This window comes from Phyllobates terribilis, unplaced genomic scaffold (assembly GCF_046119375.1).
Source record: "Phyllobates terribilis strain yellow unplaced genomic scaffold, ASM4611937v1 Scaffold_9__5_contigs__length_417890890, whole genome shotgun sequence".
Classification (NCBI taxonomy): domain Eukaryota; kingdom Metazoa; phylum Chordata; class Amphibia; order Anura; family Dendrobatidae; genus Phyllobates; species Phyllobates terribilis.
The window spans coordinates 280118041-280136207 of record NW_027362769.1 but is presented as its reverse complement, the minus strand read 5'-3'; the positions used below and the strand labels follow the sequence as shown (position 1 = coordinate 280136207).

The 18167-nt window shown below is 48.1% G+C and overlaps 1 protein-coding gene across 3 annotated transcripts in view; it reads left to right on the top strand.

Annotated features, from left to right (window-relative positions):
* Positions 1–18167, top strand: part of VPS16 (VPS16 core subunit of CORVET and HOPS complexes) — a 334351-nt gene that overhangs the window by 192456 nt on the left and 123728 nt on the right. For all 3 annotated transcript variants that reach the window (XM_073647833.1, XM_073647834.1, XM_073647832.1), the window contains exons 13-16: positions 88–215; positions 9287–9322; positions 11062–11170; positions 11259–11393. In XM_073647833.1, coding sequence (XP_073503934.1) covers positions 88–215; positions 9287–9322; positions 11062–11170; positions 11259–11393 — 408 coding nt within the window. The remainder of the gene's footprint in view (positions 1–87; positions 216–9286; positions 9323–11061; positions 11171–11258; positions 11394–18167) is intronic.

The window sequence follows — 18167 nt, the reverse complement described above, 5'->3', positions numbered from 1 at the left end:
TTTGTTTTTCTGTTTCATACAATATTTTTTTATTTTGTATACTTTATTTCAGCATGATTTTAAAACCTGCTTTCTTTACATTTGCAGGCCGCATCTTTTGGAAAATGTTTTCTAGATTCATATTCACCTTCAGATTTTGTAACAATGTGTCATGACCTCCGCGTGCTTAATGCTATCAATGATTACCAGATTGGCATACCTTTGACTATTGTACAGTATCCTTTTCAGTGATGAGTCCAATGAGGAATATTTCTGGGTACTCGTTTCTGACCACCAAGATTTTAATTCTTCTGTTGTATGCCTTTTAAAATCACAAATAATATCAGATGAACTATATTTATTATAACTATGGGAACTATACTTTCTATACCTTCAAAAGTATATATTACAGATGTATGTATTAAAAATGAAAAATTAGGATATAGTAGTACCTAAGGGCACTCCCATGAGAATGAGTCAACGTTAACCCTTCAAATATAACTTAAAATCCACAGTCTATACAGGTCCTTAGTAAAAAAAAAAAAATGATGTGTTCTGATAGTAAGGAATCCTTACTATCAGAACACATCATTTTTTTTATAGTTTTTCTTCATTTCCAGAACTTTCTGTAGCAACATGAAGCTTTTTTTCAGAGGAAGCGGAGATGCTGCTATTCTTTTTTTCGTTATTTTTTTTTTTTTTTGTACAATTGCGGTGGTATAAAAGAAAAACATTAGAACCTTATTCTACTATTAATTACTGATTGACATGCAATACAGTAAAATACCTCACTGTGCTAATCCAGCTCACAGGCCATATACAACATTAAACAACTGCAAAAGTGCGGGCAACTCCCAAAATAATAGGAAGGGAATTGTGAGCTGTACCTGAGTGTTAATGCAGATTGCAGCAATAGTCCACCATGCAAAGCATAAAAAGACTGGGTATATAACCCAGCCAACTAAAGCCCCCGTCTCACATAGCGAGATCGCTGCTGTGTCACGGTTTTGGTGACGCAACAGCGACCTCACCAGCGATGTCGCTATGTGTGACACTTTGCAGAGATCAGGCCCCTGCTGTGAGGTCGCTGATCGCTGCAAAGTGTCCTGGACCATTTTTTGGTCGTTGCTCTCCCGCTGGTCAGCACGCATCGCGATCAGGCTGGTAACTATGGTAAACATCGGGTTACTAGGGGCACACGCGCACCTAGTAACCCGCTGTTTATCATGGTTACGAGCCTGCTAAAGTGAGCGGTAACCTCCCGCTCACTGTAGCAGAGTGGTAACCATGATAAACAACGGGTTATTAGGAGCGCGTGTGCCCCTAGTAACCCGATGTTTACCATAGTTACCAGCCTGCTCCTGCTTCAGCAGGCTGGTAACCGGAGCAGGACATCGTGGAAAGAATCTTTCCACGATGTCGCTGCTCCCCTGATCGTTGGTGAGCCTGCCTGTTTGACAGCTCACCAGCGACCACATAGCGACGCAGCAACGATCCCTGACAGGTCGTATCGTTGTCGGGATCGTTGCAGCGTCGCTAAGTGTGACGGTACCTTAAACAGAGATCTGCTAAATACACATCAATTTACATATAATGGTTTTGGTGTGTGTTTGTGTAGCATCGGCGTCTCTGCCCCGTACTAGGCAGAGACGCTGTCCCTCTCACCTCCCCGCTCCTGGCGCGGCGTCCTCCAGCGCTTCTCTCCCCGCTGCTTCCGGCATGCGCTCCTTCCCTGGCAGTGTGCTTAGGGCGCGCGCGCTCCCCCCTCTCTTAAAGGGACCGCGCGCGCCGTCCTAAGGAGTCCCCGGCCAATTGCCGGAGGACCTCCCATATATAAGGCACCTCCTCCAAAATGGAGGTGCCCGAGCAATGTTGTTGCAAAGCCTTCACTCTGCTTCAGCCCTCAGGTCCCGTTACCAGTTACCTGCCAGTCACCTGCCAGATTCCTGCTTGTTACCTGCCAGTCACCTGCCAGATTCCTGCCAGTCACCTGCCAGATTCCTGCTTGATACCTGCCTGATATCCGCTTACCTGCTTGCAAGCCTGCGGTCCGACGGTTTGCCTTCCGACACCTGTCAGTCTGTCTATGGACCAGCCTGCCCGCTCACCTGGGAGCGCTCACCTACTACCTGTCTGCTAGCCTACCTGGAGATTCCGCCGTCACGTGCTGTGACCACCTGCCTTTCCAGAGACTCTTGCCCGCTCACCTGGGAGCGCTCACCTGCTACCTGCCTGCTAGCCTACCTGGAGGCTCCGCCGTCACGTGCTGTGACCACCTGCCTGTCCAGAGACTCTTGCCCGCTCACCTGGGAGCGTCCACCTGCTACCTGCCTGCTAGCCTACCTGGAGGCTCCGCCGTCACGTGCTGTGACCACCTGCCTGTCCAGAGACTCTTGCCCGCTCACCTGGGAGCGTCCACCTACTACCTGCCTGCTAGCCTACCTGGAGGCTCTGCCGTCACTTGCCGTGACCACCCGCCTGTCAAGAGACTGTCCCCTCACTTGCCGTGACCTCCTGCCCTTCTACCCAGAGACTGTCCCCGTCACTAGCCGTGACTACCTGCCCGCCTTCCCTGGGAGCCACCCGCTTCCTTACAAGGACTGCCCCCTTGTATAGTTGCTCAGAGGTTCCACCTCCCAGACCCGTTAGTTTGCTCGGGCCATGGAACCCGGTGGTCCCCAGATCTCCGATCTGCACCAGGAAGTCTTACGTCAGAAAACTCAGCAGGAGGTGGTACTGTCCTATCTACGGTCCGTTAACTCTTGTCTAGGCGGATTGTGTGACTCGTCTTTGTCTACCTCTGGTCCAGCCGTGCCGATTCCTGCGGTACCGCAATCCAGTCCCTTCATGGTACCCGACTATGGACCTCGGCTTCTGGCACCTCCACGCTTTGCCGGCGAACCTACTTTAGCTCGGGGTTTCATAAACCAGTGCACCCTGCACTTTGAGCTATTGGCATACCAGTTCATCTCCGACCGGGCCAAGGTGGCCTTCATCATGTCCCATCTCACTGGGGAGGCACTGGCATGGCTAAATCCCCTGTGGGAGAGAGGGGATCCCCTGGTGTCCGACCTGTCGTCTTTCCTCGCTGCTTTCCGGAAAGTCTTCGATGAACCTGGACGGAAAACCTCTTCTGCCTCCTCTCTGCTACGTCTCCGCCAAGGGAGTCTCACCGTGGGCCAATATGCCATACGGTTCCGCACCCTCGCTTCTGAGCTTGCCTGAGAAAATGAGGCTCTGGTGTCCGTCTTCTGGGAGGGTCTTTCCGGTCGGATTAAGGACGAGTTAGCTGGTCGGGACATTCCTACCACTCTGGATGACCTGGTGTCACTAGCTACCCGGATTGGCATCCGGTTCCAAGAACGTGCCAAAGACTGCCTGGGAGAAAGACTTTTCTTGCTCTGCTCCTACTTCACTGAGACCTGCCTCTCAACCAGTCACTCCGCGGGCGCTCTCGCCTGAACCTATGCAGATCGACCAGACCAAGATGGTCAGATCTCGCCAAGAATCTCGCCGAGCCGAGGGAAGCTGTTTCTATTGTGGCAATATGGAGCACTTCATCCGTTCCTGCCCGGAAAAGCCGGGAAACGCCAGTGTCTAGGACCGCTCGGAGAGGTCGTCCTAGACAAAAGTAAGCCCTCTCCGTCTCTGACTTTACCGGTCTCTATTGCTTGGGGAGAAAACCATCACTTTGAACTCGCCCACCTGGATTCTGGAGCTGCTGGAAACCTCATCTCCCAGTCTCTGGTAGAGAGATACCGTATTCCCACCAAGTCCCTGGCTGAACCATTATCAGTCGCCTCCGTGGATGGAAGACTTCTCTCGGAGACCATCCTGCTCGTCACTGAACCCATAACCCTGCAGGTGGGAATGCTGCACTCTGAGGAAATCTCATTCCATGTGCTGTCCGGACTTTCTCACTCCCTGTTGCTAGGTCTACCTTGGCTCCAGACACACGAACCCGTATTGAACTGGCGATCCGGTGAAGTACTCCGATGGGGTCCAGACTGCCATAGGACCTGCCTGGTTCCGGTCCGCCCAGCTCGCCCTTCGCCTACTCCAGCTAATTTACCAGGTCTCCTGGCTCCTTACTGGCCCTATGCGGACGTCTTCGGTAAGAAGGAAGCAGAGTCGTTGCCACCCCATAGGCCATATGACTGCCCGATCGACCTGGTACCTGGCACCACTCCTCCCCGTGGGCGTATCTACCCGTTGTCTGCAGCCGAGACCCGGGCCATGTCTGAGTACATTGAAGAGAATCTGGCTAGGGGATTTATCCGAAAATCTACCTCCCCGGCTGGAGCCGGATTCTTCTTTGTCAAAAAGAAAGACGGCTCGCTACGTCCCTGTATTGACCACAGAGGACTCAATCTCATCACAGTAAAAAACAAATACCCCCTGCCGCTCATCTCCGAATTGTTTGACCGTCTCAAGGGCGCCAGGATCTTCTCCAAGCTGGATCTACGAGGAGCATATAACCTGGTCCGTATCCGTCAAGGAGACGAGTGGAAGACTGCATTCAATACCCGGGACGGTCACTATGAGTACCTTGTGATGCCCTTCGGTCTCTGTAATGCTCCCGCTGTCTTTCAAGAACTAGTCAACGACATCTTCCGTGACCTCCTGTACTCCTGCGTAGTGGTATACCTGGACGATATCTTGGTCTTCTCTCCGGATCTCCCCACACACCGAAGGGATGTTCGTCAGGTCCTGCTTAGGCTTTGGCAGAACCACCTCTATGCCAAATACGAGAAGTGCCTCTTCGACCAGACCTCCCTACCGTTCTTGGGCTATGTCATCTCCCAGACAGTTCTGCAAATGGATCCCGAGAAGCTCTCTTCCGTTCTAAAATGGCCTCGTCCTGAAGGTTTGAAGGCGATACAGCGATTCCTGGGCTTCGCTAATTACTATCGTCTTTTCATCCCACACTTCTCGTCTCGGACTGCTCCCATATCTGCACTTACTCGTAAGGGGGCTAATCCCAGGACATGGTCGCCTGAAGCCGAGGAGGCCTTCCTTTCCTTAAAGAAAGCCTTCGCCGCTGCTCCCGTCCTGCACCGTCCGGACTGTAATAAACAATTCTACCTGGAGGTTGATGCCTCCTCCTCCGGAGCCGGAGCGGTACTCACCCAAAAATCTTCTACCGGGAGAATGGTAACCTGCGGCTTCTTCTCCAAAATCTTCTCCTCGTCTGAGCGCAACTACTCCATAGGAGACCGTGAATTGCTAGCCATCAAATTGGCACTGGGGGAGTGGCGCTATCTGCTTGAAGGAGCTCTCTACCCGGTAATTATCTACACGGATCACAAAAACCTGGCATATCTCCAAAATGCCCAGAGACTCAATCCTCGCCAGGCCCGGTGGTCGTTGTTTTTTGCCCTCTTCGACTTCATTCTTCATTTCCGTCCGGCGGACAAGAACGTCAAAGCTGATGCCTTGTCCCGGTCCTTCCTGTCCTCCAATCAAGAGGAGGAGCCTACGCACATCATCGACTCCTCCAAGGTGATGAATGTGGCCCCCTTGGATCTGACTCGTCTCCCACCCGGTAAGACGTTTGTAGCTGTACCAGATCGGGAGAGGGTTCTTCACTGGGGACATTCTTCTAAACTAGCTGGCCATGCTGGCCAAAAGAAGACCTTCCAACTCATTACCTGGCATTACTGGTGGCCTACCCTGCGTAAGGACGTGGTAGACTTCGTCGCGGCCTGCTCATCCTGTGCCCGTAACAAAGTTCCCAGACATCTACCAGCCGGCCATCTCCTGCCCCTTCCCGTACCTGCTGCTCCTTGGCAGCACATTACTATGGACTTTATCACCGATCTTCCTATTTCTGCCGGTTGTACAGTCACTTGGGTTGTCGCTGACCGCTTTTCTAAGATGGCCCACTTCATTCCCCTGCCTGACCTCCCATCTGCACCCGAGCTGGCTAAAGACTTTATCCGCCACATCTTCCGTCTCGATGGCCTGCCCCTCCACATCGTGTCGGATTGTGGGGTTCAGTTCACCTCACGCTTCTGGAGAGCCACATGTAAGCTGCTAGACATCACCCTGGACTTCTCCTCCGCTTACCACCCACAGTCCAATGGTCAAGTGGAGCGGGTCAATCAGATCCTGACCAGTTACCTCCGGCACTTCTTTAATGCACACCATTCGGACTGGGTGGATCTCCTACCATGGGCCGAGTTCTCTTACAATAACCATGAGAGCGAATCCTCTTCCAAATCCCCGTTCTTTATAGTCGGTGGCCAACATCCCCGGATTCCACTTCCTGTCTCCGTTTCTGTGGACAACCCTGCTGCGGAGTCTCTTGTCAGCGAATTTTCTACTATTTGGGAGAGTACCAGGTCCGCTCTTCTTCTGTCCTCTGAGCGGATGAAGAGATGCTGATAAGAGACGTCTAGATCCGCCTCAATTCCATCCGGGAGACAAGGTTTGGCTCTCGTCCAAACATGTGCGGCTCAAAGTACCCTCCTTCAAGTTGGGCCCTCGATTCATCGGTCCCTTCGAAGTCCTTAGGCAAATTAACCCTGTGGCCTACAAATTAAAACTCCCGGCCACCCTACGGATTCCCAACTCCTTCCACGTATCTCTCCTCAAACCCGTTGTCTTTAACTCTTTTTCCAATAATCCAGGTGGCCCTCCTGCTCCGGTTTCCGCTGATGACGTCTTTGAGGTAGAGAGTATTCTGGCCTCCAATAGGGTAAGAGGAAAAACCTTTTTTCTGGTAGATTGGAGGGGGTTTGGTCCTGAGGAGAGAACTTGGGAACCCAGGGAGAACATCAACGCCCCATCTTCTCCTTGAAAAATTTCTTTCTGGCCAAAAAAAGAGGGGGCCTAAAGGGGGGGGGTACTGTAGCATCGGCGTCTCTGCCCCGTACTAGGCAGAGACGCCGTCCCTCTCACCTCCCCGCTCCTGGCGCGGCGTCCTCCAGCGCTTCTCTCCCCGCTGCTTCCGGCACGCGCTCCTTCCCTGGCAGTGTGCTTAGGGCGCGTGCTCCCCCCTCTCTTAAAGGGACCGCGCGCGCCGTCCTAAGGAGTCCCCGGCCAATTGCCGGAGGACCTCCCATATAAAAGGCACCTCCTCCAAAATGGAGGTGCCCGAGCAATGTTGTTGCAAAGCCTTCACTCTGCTTCAGCCCTCAGGTCCCGTTACCAGTTACCTGCCAGTCACCTGCCAGATTCCTGCTTGTTACCTGCCAGTCACCTGCCAGATTCCTGCTTGATACCTGCCTGATATCCGCTTACCTGCTTGCAAGCCTGCGGTCCGACGGTCTGCCTTCCGACACCTGTCAGTCTGTCTATGGACCAGCCTGCCCGCTCACCTGGGAGCGCTCACCTACTACTTGTCTGCTAGCCTACCTGGAGACTCCGCCGTCACGTGCTGTGACCACCTGCCTGTCCAGAGACTCTTGCCCGCTCACCTGGGAGCGCTCACCTGCTACCTGCCTGCTAGCCTACCTGGAGGCTCTGCCGTCACGTGCTGTGACCACCTGCCTGTCCAGAGACTCTTGCCCGCTCACCTGGGAGCGTCCACCTGCTACCTGCCTGCTAGCCTACCTGGAGGCTCCGCCGTCACGTGCTGTGACCACCTGCCTGTCCAGAGACTCTTGCCTGCTCACCTGGGAGTGTCCACCTGCTACCTGCCTGCTAGCCTACCTGGAGGCTCTGCCGTCACTTGCCGTGACCACTCGCCTGTCAAGAGACTGTCCCCGTCACTTGCCGTGACCTCCTGCCCTTCTACCCAGAGACTGTCCCCGTCACTAGCCGTGACTACCTGCCCGCCTTCCCTGGGAGCCACCCGCTTCCTTACAAGGACTGCCCCCTTGTATAGTTGCTCAGAGGTTCCACCTCCCAGACCCGTTACAGTGTGTGTGTGTACAGTACAGACCAAAACTTTGGACACAGCTTCTCATTTAAAGATTTTTCTGTATTTTCATGACTATGAAAATTGTACATTCACACTGAAGGCATCAAAACTATGAGAGTGTGCAAAGCAGTCATCAAAGCAAAAGGTGGCTACTTTGGAGAACCTAGAATATGACATATTTTCAGTTGTTTCACACTTTTTTGTTAACTATATAATTCCACATGTGTTAATTCATAGTTTTGATGCCTTCAGTGTGAATGTACAATTTTCATAGTCAAGAAAATACAGAAAAATCTTTAAATGAGAAGGTGTGTCCAAACTTTTGGTCTGTACTGTATATATAATTTAATTCTGACAGCTGTTTGACTAACTGTATGTGCGCCCTACTCGTATCATCGTTTGTTTTTGTATTTTTAAAGCTAATTCCTTATGGGATTCCGAACTCATTCCATGGTTAGCGCTTCTTAACCCTAGAATGCATACCTGGGGCCTCGCAGGCCCGCCCTGTTAATTGTTTTCTATTTTCTGCAAGATTTCTTTAGTTAGAATTTTGAAACTCTAGGTATTCCTCAGGTATATAGTTGTTTGTCATTTCCAGTTGGTCATTTATTTATTATTTGCACATGGCCCTAAAAGGCCCCAGGTATGTGAAAGTGTAGATTTTTATGGTCATGCGTTCTAGGGTTAAGTGTCATGAATAGTGTTGAGCGAGTATGTTCTATTAACCCTTTCGCCGAGTATGCTCGGGCCGAGCTCCGAGTAATTGGAGCTGCTCGGTGATATGGTTGAATCGCTCCCGTGTGCATGATTTGCAACTGTTTGACAGTTTTAATACATGGTCTATTTCTTACACATTCCTCACATGTAATAAAGCTGTCAAACAGTCGCAAATCATGCACACGGGAGCGATTCAACCATATCACCGAGCAGCTGTAAATACTCGGAGCTCGCCCGAGCATACTCGGACAGAACATACTCGCTCAACCCTAGTCATGAACATACTTCTTTCTTTTTTATTTTTTTATTTATACTTGCCTTTATACTTATCTTATATTTCTACTTCTCAACCTCATGGCAATTCCTGCAACTGCAAGTTGATGTGAACTTATCTCAAAATGCATTTGGGAGATGTTGCTTTGTTTTCTTCCTCAGTAGCATTCATGGAGTAACATGCAGCCAAGTAAGGAGGCAGAGCAGCATCTCCAATATGCCTTTGGGTATGACATTTCACCAGTGGCATCTGCATGAAACTATATGAACTTCAAAATAATGTCTGTGAGGGCATTCCAGAAAATAAGTCAAGAGGTTGTCAAGTAGGTTAATGACATCATGAATTTTTGGGGAATTTTGTCAGGCTGGTATTTGATCTACCCATAAGTAATGGTGATAACACTGGTATAAACTTGGGAAATTCTCACATTATCCTTTACAGTTTTGCAGATATAAACAACTCACCGTTCCAGTCCTTCTGGACAGGTATTGTTTTATTCAGTGCTATTCATGTGATAGTTGGTATATATTTTCTATAGGTAGGTACAACAAATATAGGTATGTGAAGATATGTTGCTATAATTTGCTATATGCAACAAGCATCAATGCATATGGTATATGTGATGTTCACACTTTAAGGTAAGGGTACTTGTGAAGTGGGGTGGGGATTAGCATGGCCCTAGCTAGCATAGCACATAGTGTTGGAAGGGATATGTTGTCATGATTCTGTATGTTTCCAAGAACAATGTGTTCTGTGCATCAGTGGTCTGCTTATCTCAACCCTATCAGTAAGATGATTTGGCATAAGCTGTTATCATACGCAGCGTTGTCAGGTTATCATAGTGGAGCATTCCTGCTGCACATTTCACATCTTTTATAATATTGATGCCATAGCCAAACTGAAAACCAGATCTGTACCGACTTGGGTGTGGGTAACACGTCCTGAACAGTATTTGGCCTTAGTATTTGTATGCTTCTAAACTATGAGTAAAATGGTCACAACTTACAAAGCATATTGGAAGCATTTTATGCTTTTTTATTTTTGGCATACAAAATCCTAATATAAAATACTGACCAATTCTGTCATGTAAAAGTGGTTTTAGAAAGGATAAACTTTTATGTTTGGATCATTTAATTCTAAACAATAATGCCCTAAATAAAATTATTATGAATTATTCACAAATTGACTAATTTTGATAGACTTGTAGCCAACAAGTCAAATGTTCAATGTGTTTTACTGTGAAATGCTGATGAAGAGAGACTGTCATCAGGATTTTATACCACAAACCAATAGCACGTATGTAAAGGTACTTTCATGCGGATTAAACCCTTACCTTGCTGGTAGAAACCTCATCATTGAAATGGTATGCTAATGAGCAGCCATTGCAGAGCGGTGGGACAATGCATTTGTAGCTCTCCTGCCGCTCTCTATTCCCCGCCCGTTGTCTCCTCCTGTCTGACAGGTCACCCTTATTTCAGCAATCTTTTTACCCTACCGAGATCTCTCATCAGATTGAAGTAGGGAAATCAGGTAACTGAAATAAGAGTGACCTGTCAGACAGGAGGCAGAAAACAGATGAACAATATGGAGGGAGGGAGGAGCGCTTAAAATGCATTGTCCCCCACACTGCATTGGCGGCTCATTGGCATATAGTTTAACACTTCTCTAAAAGGTCAAAACGGTTTTCTGCAAAGAAGTAGAGTTTGGCGGATCAGTTTGCAGGACTCCAGGCCATCAGCCCGGTCAGTAGTCTCTGGCCGCTGTACAGTAGGTTGCAAATCTCTTACGTTTTGAGATCCCTGGCGCAGCTTTTGATTGGCCGGGCTGGCGTGACACCATCTGTGCTTTATGCCACAATGATAGCGTTGCGTTGCCTGGCTAATCAAATGCTGTGCTGGGAATCCTGTAAGGTAAGAGATTTGTGAGCCTCCTGTACAGCAGCCAGGGTTGCTGGCCTGCCCATTGACCGGATTCCTGCAAATCAATCCGCTCAGCTCTACAAGGAAGGTATGGAATTAATCAGCATTAAAGCATTAGATGTATGGCATTAGCTTGGGGTATTTAGTCCTAATGACAAGATAACCTTTAAGACCTCCTAATGCTCAATACGAATACAAAATGTGTATATGATGTATTTGAAATCTTACTTTTTTAATAAACAAAATGGTCTACAAATATTGTAACCTACCATAACCATTTATACTTTTTCTTTGCTCCCACACAGATTAGTTCTGAGAAGGCTTTATCCTCTTGCTGTAAAAATTTGTGAACACCTAAAGATTCCAGAATTTCAAGGAGTGAGTCGTATTTTAGCTCACTGGGCATGCTACAAGGTATTGTGTTTTGAAAACTTTATATATGTATGTTTGTGTGTGTGTTTGTGTTTGTATCTTTATATATTTACATAGTTTTTTTGTTTAGGTTCAACAGAAAGAGAAATCAGATGAAGAAGTAGCCCAGGCCATTAATCAGAAACTTGGTGACACTGCTGGGATTTCTTATTCAGAGATTGCTTCAAAGGCTTGTGACTGTGGAAGAACTGAATTGGCAATTAAAGTAAGTTTAATCCAATTTGCGTCATCCACAGCCTACTTCTCTTGTCAGGGATAGTTACATTGTGATATATTGACATTAATTCACATGGATATATTTATCTTTAAAGGGGTTGTCCAAGCTTGGCATAAAAGTCTCCAATCACTCTATGTGATTGTAGACATTGTGAATCCTCCCATCATGGATTTGCTGGGAGCAGACAGTCATGTGACCACAAGTATGTGATATGCATACTCCTGGCCACATCCTGACTAGAGGTGCACGGCCTCACTCAATACAAGGGAATTGAGCGAGGCTGCTCACGTTTAGTCGGAATGTGTCCAGAAGTGTGCATATCTCATACTTGCGGTCACATTACCACTCAGTCTTACTGCCAGCACCAGAGAATTCTGATAGCGTGCCTGATGTGAGGATTCAAAAGTCTGCAGTTGCGTAGCATGCCTGCAGACTTTCGTGCCACACCTAGACAACCCATTTAAAGGGCTTGTCCACTACCTGGAAACCCCTTTTATAAATAGAGTAGTCCCCTTTGTAAAAAAAAAAAAAAAAACAACAAAAATCCCATACTCTCTTTCTGCTCCGGCGCCGTTCCATCAATGACAGCACTGTTATACCACATGAAGCCTGTAGCCAATCAACAGCTGCTATTTGGCTGTCGGAAGACTCTCTCTTTCTCCCAGCCTGGGAAAAGATCTCCAGCAGTGCCTGGATATTGGGCCCAATAAAGTCGCGCCTACGGTACAGTTCCTACCAGTTCTAGGGTAAACTTTATAGCGACTCCCTTACGATCCTCAATAAAGGAACAAATGGTCCTGGAGCAGGAGGTTTTAAGCCTGGTAGACAAGGCGGTCCTACAGGAGGTTCCCCTCCAGGAAAGAGAAAAAGGTTTCTACTCCCCATTGCTCCTGGTAAAGAAACCAGATAGATCCTTCAGGACGATCATAAATTTAAAGATACTGAACCGGTCATTAAAGACTCACACTTTCAAGATGGAGACAATAAAAACAGCTATAAAAATTTTGTTTCCAGCTTGTTTTAGGATTGTTCTGTACTTGAGGGACGCATATTATCATGTTCCCATACACAAGGACTTTCGAAAAATTCTCAGAGTAGTGGTCTCAATAGAAGGGGGAAACCGGCACTATCAGTACAGAGCTCTACCGTTTGGTCTTGCTGTTGTTCCCCAGGTGTTCACCAAATTGATTGCGGAGGTAATGGCACACCGGAGGGAGCAAAACGTCCTGATTGTCCCATACCTAGACAACTTCTTGATAGTGGGCAACTCTATCCAACACTGCAGAGATCAGCTGGAGAAAGTCTTGAAGTCCTTAGTAAAGTTAGGTTTGCTTTTAAACCTAAAAAAAAATCGAAAACCGAGGCAAAAAGGTGCAAGGGTTTCTAGAACACATACTGGACTCGGAAAAACAGGAGTGTCACCTACCGTAGGAGAAATAGCAAAAGAGTGTGTCAGATGTCACGGACCATGGATCTTCCCTCTATGACTCTGAGGAAGGCCTGGACTCTCTCCGGGGTCATCATGTGAGTGTTTTCGGACAACCGGGTGGTAGTGGCCTATTTGAATCACCAGGGAGGAACTCGTCCTGTCCTTTGATGAGGATAACAGGCCTCATTTTCCAAATATCAGGAAACAATCTTGTTTCTCTATCAGCACTGCGCATAAAGGGAATAGAGAATCACAAAGCAGACTTTCTGAGCCGGACTCAATTAAAGCAGCGCAAATGGGTGCTGAAACAGTCTATATTTGACCAGATTACAGAAATATGGGGACTTCCAGTAATGGATCTTTTCACCAACAGTCAGAACAAGAAGGTAGACATGTTTTGTTCGATAGACCCCGGGGGGAACCCCTTTGCTCTGGACGCCTTCATGATTCCGTGGGATCACAGATTGGCCTACGCCTTTCGCCCAGTTATCCTGATACCTGTGGTTCTAAGAAAAATCAGGGAAGACTGGGCAAGAGTAATCCTGATTGCTCCCTTTTGGCCAAGGAGGACTTGGTTTTTCTGTCTGAGGATGATGTGTATTACCGACCCCAGGGTGCTCCCGGAGGTCCCGGATGTTTTCTCCCAGGGGCCGGTATGTTATCCTCAAGTAACAAATATGCACATGACGGCCTGGAATTTGAGAGGGGGCTCCTGAGGGATAGAGGTTTTTCCCAAAATCTTATTTCCACACTACTCCCGAGTAGGAAACCTGTCACTTCCAGAGCCTATGGGAAACCTGGAGAAAATTCCTTTCCATTTCAGGGTCCAGTTTAAAAGGAAGAGTTCCTATTCCAGCCATCTTAGAGTTTCTGCAAAAGGGATTAGAGGGAGGTTTGGCTTCAAGCACCCTGAAGGTCCAGATTGCTGCATTGGGGGCACTATACAATTGTGATTTTGCAGGAAATCACTGGGTGTCTAGGTTTATTAAAGCTTCCACTAGGTCTAGGCCCATCGCTAGTTAGAAATTGCCACATTGGGACTTAAATTTGGTCCTTTTAGCTTTAACTCAACCCTCCATTTGAGCCCTTAGACAGTACATCTCTGAAGGATGTATCTCTGAAAACAGCACTTTTGGTGGCATTAACATCAGTCCATAGGGTTAGCGACATCCAGGCCCTGTCTTCTGGTCCTCCCTTTACACAGATTCAATAGGATAGGATCATTCTTAAGCTAGACCCAGCCTAACTGCCCAAGGTGTCATCACGGTTTCACAGATCCCAGGAACTTGTACTTCCATCCTTTTGCTCTAATCCCAAAAACAAAGAGGAAGAAGATCTCCATTCATTAGATGTAAGGAGGTGCCTGATCCAGTATCTAACAGCCACTAGAGAGTGTAGGAAGAATAGGGCTGTTTTTGTGTGTGTTCAGGGTCCTGGAAAGGGACTAAAGGCCTCAAGGGGCATGTTGGCAAGATGGATAAGGGACGCCATCTCTCTGGCATACTCAAGTGGGAGAACCACTCCGGAAGAAATAAAGGCTCACTCAAGAGCAGTGGCAACCTCCTGGGCAGAAAGATCTGATGTTTCCATAGAACAGATATGTAAGGCTTCGACATGGTCCTCTCCCTCTACCTTTTCCAAATATTACTGGCTTAATTTAGCCTCTTCCTCTGATCTCACCTTTGGGAAAAGGGTTCGGGAAGTGTTGGTCCCTCCCTAACATACAATTCTTTGCAATTCTCTCCGTGGTGCTGTCATGGGGGAGGGAGAAAGACGTAGATACTTACCGGTAACGGGATTTCTCTGAGCCCATGACAGCACCTTTATATTCCCTCCCTTCATGTGTGGGTGAGCACACTTATTTGTTATTTTTGTATAGTCACAGGGCGTTCCTGATAAGCATGATAATGATGATATTTTTTATTGTAAGAACATGGGGGTCCTCTCTGTGCTCTGTAAACAACTGATGCTTGGAGAGGTACCGCCCTTTTTATCTGTAGGTTTCCTGTCCTTGAAGGGCGGATCCCCTCTCTCCGTAGTGCTGTCATGGTATCTGAGAAATCCCTTTACCGGTAAGTAATTACATCTTTTTTCATCCTACTACTGCTACTACTACTACACAAAAAGGTTAATAAAAAGTGATCAGAAAGTTGTTAGTCAAGAAAAATGGTGTCATTCAAAACCTCCCTTCATCCTGCAAAAAAACAATCTCCTACTCAGCTCTCAGTAGAAAAATAAACTTATAGCTCTCAGAATATGGCAATGCAAAAAACAAATAATTTGTTGTAAAAATAGTTCTTAGTAAAAAGCAAAAGTAGCAAAACCTAAAACAATCCTGTGTCCTATGATAAGCCGTTAAATGGGAACTATACTTTGAACTAACTTTGCATAAATCATTAGTGCATGTGAATATACAAAACTTAAAGCTAATCTGTCAGCAGGATCTTGTTAAGTAAACTACAGGCAGTTTCAAGTTGGGGTTGCTGCACTGATTAATATGATACCTGAGGTGAAGAAATCCATCTTGTGATTCTTGTGTAATCTGTGTTTGCAGTTTTGAGTTAATGATATGCCCGTGCTCTGGGGCGGGACTGTAGGCAGGCCTTATCTTGGTGCTCTAGGCCAGATCAGCAGTAAAATACCTGCCCACAGACTCCACCCAAAGCACAAGTATGTTCCTCATCATAGAGACAGCCAGACACGGAGACAGATAGGGGTGGGCCTGTGAGCAGGTCTTTTCTTGCTGATCGGGCCTAGAGCACAGGATAAAACCCTGCCTACAGTCCCGCCCCGGAGCACGGGCATATCATTAACTCAGAACTGCAAACACTGATTAAACTAGAACCACAAGACTGATTTTCTCCGATATCTTATCAGAAAAATATGCTTCCTTCCCCACTTATAAGAAACTTCTTCCTCTGCCACATGAACTTGCCATCCACTCTGAAAAAAACTCCAGCTCATATCCATTTTGCTAAGGCAAGGTGGCCTGCCAGCTCACTGTGGTGTCATGTGACAGCCCATTGTACTTTATAGTGAGGGGAGAAGGAAGAGGAGCGAGGAAACAAGTGCAGGAAAACATGGTGTAAGATGGCTGCCGAACATGTCCTTGAGGGGAAATATGTATCGCTGAGGTTAGCATCTTCAGTGATGTAAAACCAGGAAAGCATGCTCCAGAACACAGTGCTGAGAGGGTTAATAGGGCGTATCAGGGCCGTTTTTTTTCCGAGCAGTCATAAGAGATTTGTGGAATTGGCTGCTCACATATCCCCACCCCAGGGCGTGTGTATAAAATGGAGACCGAGTGTCTCATTCAGTGTCTGGCTGGAGGTGTGGAGACCTCCAGCGTGTCTGTGCTAAAGGACACTGACCTTGTGCGGGCGAACCCGCCATATTGTATGGACTGTTTGTTTATTTTCTGTTTTTTACACTGTGCCGGAAAAGGCTGCCTTTTGTTTACTTCTAAAAGTGCGGTTTATGCAGGCATAATAAACCTTCCTTGGACGTTTTAAAGAAACCGTATCTGTGTCTACCTCTAACGCGGCTGAGTGAGTACCAAACCCTACAATTGGTGAGAATGCGGGCACGAATCCCAAGGGGCAGTGTGACTGCTGCAGAAAACAGTTTGTCCTGGGTGAAGGCTGCATGGTAGCATAGAGGAACTGATTAAGCAACTGGTGCAGGCTAACCCCCAGCAGCATCAACAGCAGCAGTGGCAACAACAGATGCAGCAATTACAGCACAAGCAGCAGATGGAGCTCTTGGCCGAGGTGATCCGTGGCAGGGCAACCGCCCCATCCCCTACTCCAGGTGATGACTCTCATGTGAGGAAGACGGTAAGGAGAGCATTGCAAAAGATGACCCCAGGTGATGATGTTGAGGCATTCCTGACTGTATTTGAAAGGGTGGCAGAACGGGAGAAATTGCCTCCAGAGCAGTGGGCGGAGGTGCTGGCGCCATATTTAACAGGGGAGCCGCGGAAGGCCTATTATGACCTGGCCTTGCAGGACACAAAGGAGTATGCCAAATTGAAAACTGAGATTTTGGCACGCTTGGGAGTGACTCTGACTGTCAGGGCGCAATGGGTGCACCACTGGTCCTATTGCAATGACAAACCTCCCCGGTCCCAAATGTTAGACCTCCTACACCTGGTCCAAAAGTGGTTGCAACCTGAATCTTCCTCCCCAGCACAAATGGTTGAGAAAATTGTCATGGACAGGTTCATACACTCACTTCCGAGGTCTGTGCAATCCTGGGTTGCCCAGGGAGATCCCCATAATGCCAATGACTTGGTGGAAAGGTACCAGGTGGTGGAGAGTTCCTTGGGGAAACAAGGGGTCGTAGCGTCTCCATACTGGGGTTCCCAAAAGGAGGCGAACACCCAAAAGAGGGGAGCTAGAGCCACATCTGGGGGGCATCCTAGAGCCCAGGAGGGGTCTGAGTTGCTGCCAAAGGTCCCGCCCCATAATATAGTATGTTGGAGATGTCACACCCCAGGTCACATAGCCGCCCGTTTCACCATGACAACTGAGCCAATGGACTGCAGCGCTGGACGGCGCTGCTCATACTTTGCATATCCTGCCTGTAGTGCTGTTCCTCAACCAGGCGAGGGACCACAGGTGTGCCTCGTGTCAGTGAATGGTGTGCAAGTGATTGCTCTGTTAGACTCGGGGAGTTTGGTAACCCTAGTGAGTGCCACAATTCCTCATCGGCTGGTTCCGGGGAAAAAGGTCAGCATCCGTTGTATCCATGGGGACGCTAAGGACTACCCTGTGGCCCGAGTGGTAATAGACACAAACTGGGGAGCCGAGTGCTATGAGGTGGGCGTAGTCAAGGACCCTTTGCACCCTGTTATAATAGGGCAGGACTTTGCCTTGTTTTGGGACTTGTGGGAGAAAGGGAGGAAGCCAGGTTGTCCGGACAACAACCAGGTCGCTCCTGAAGAAACCTCATCGCAGCCCGCCGCCAACGGGTTTCCTTTTTGTGTGTTGGTTGGGGATGAGTATGAGGCAGCATCCCCGGAGAACAACATCCCTTAGCTGGAGGTGTCCGTAGGAAACTTTGGAACCGCCCAGCTCAGGGACTTAACCCTAAAAGGGGCGTTTGATAATGTGACTGTTCTTAATGGTGTTGCTCAAGAGCCGGGGGCTGACACCCGATATCTGCATTTTGTCATAAATGAGGAGCTGTTCTATCGGGTCACCAAGCTCAGAGAGGAGGTTCTCGAGCAGTTACTAGTGCCAGGGCCATACAGACACAAAGTGTTAGATATGGCCCATGCACATGTCCTAGGTGGTCATCTGGGGGTAGCAAAACCCCAAGAAAGGATCCTT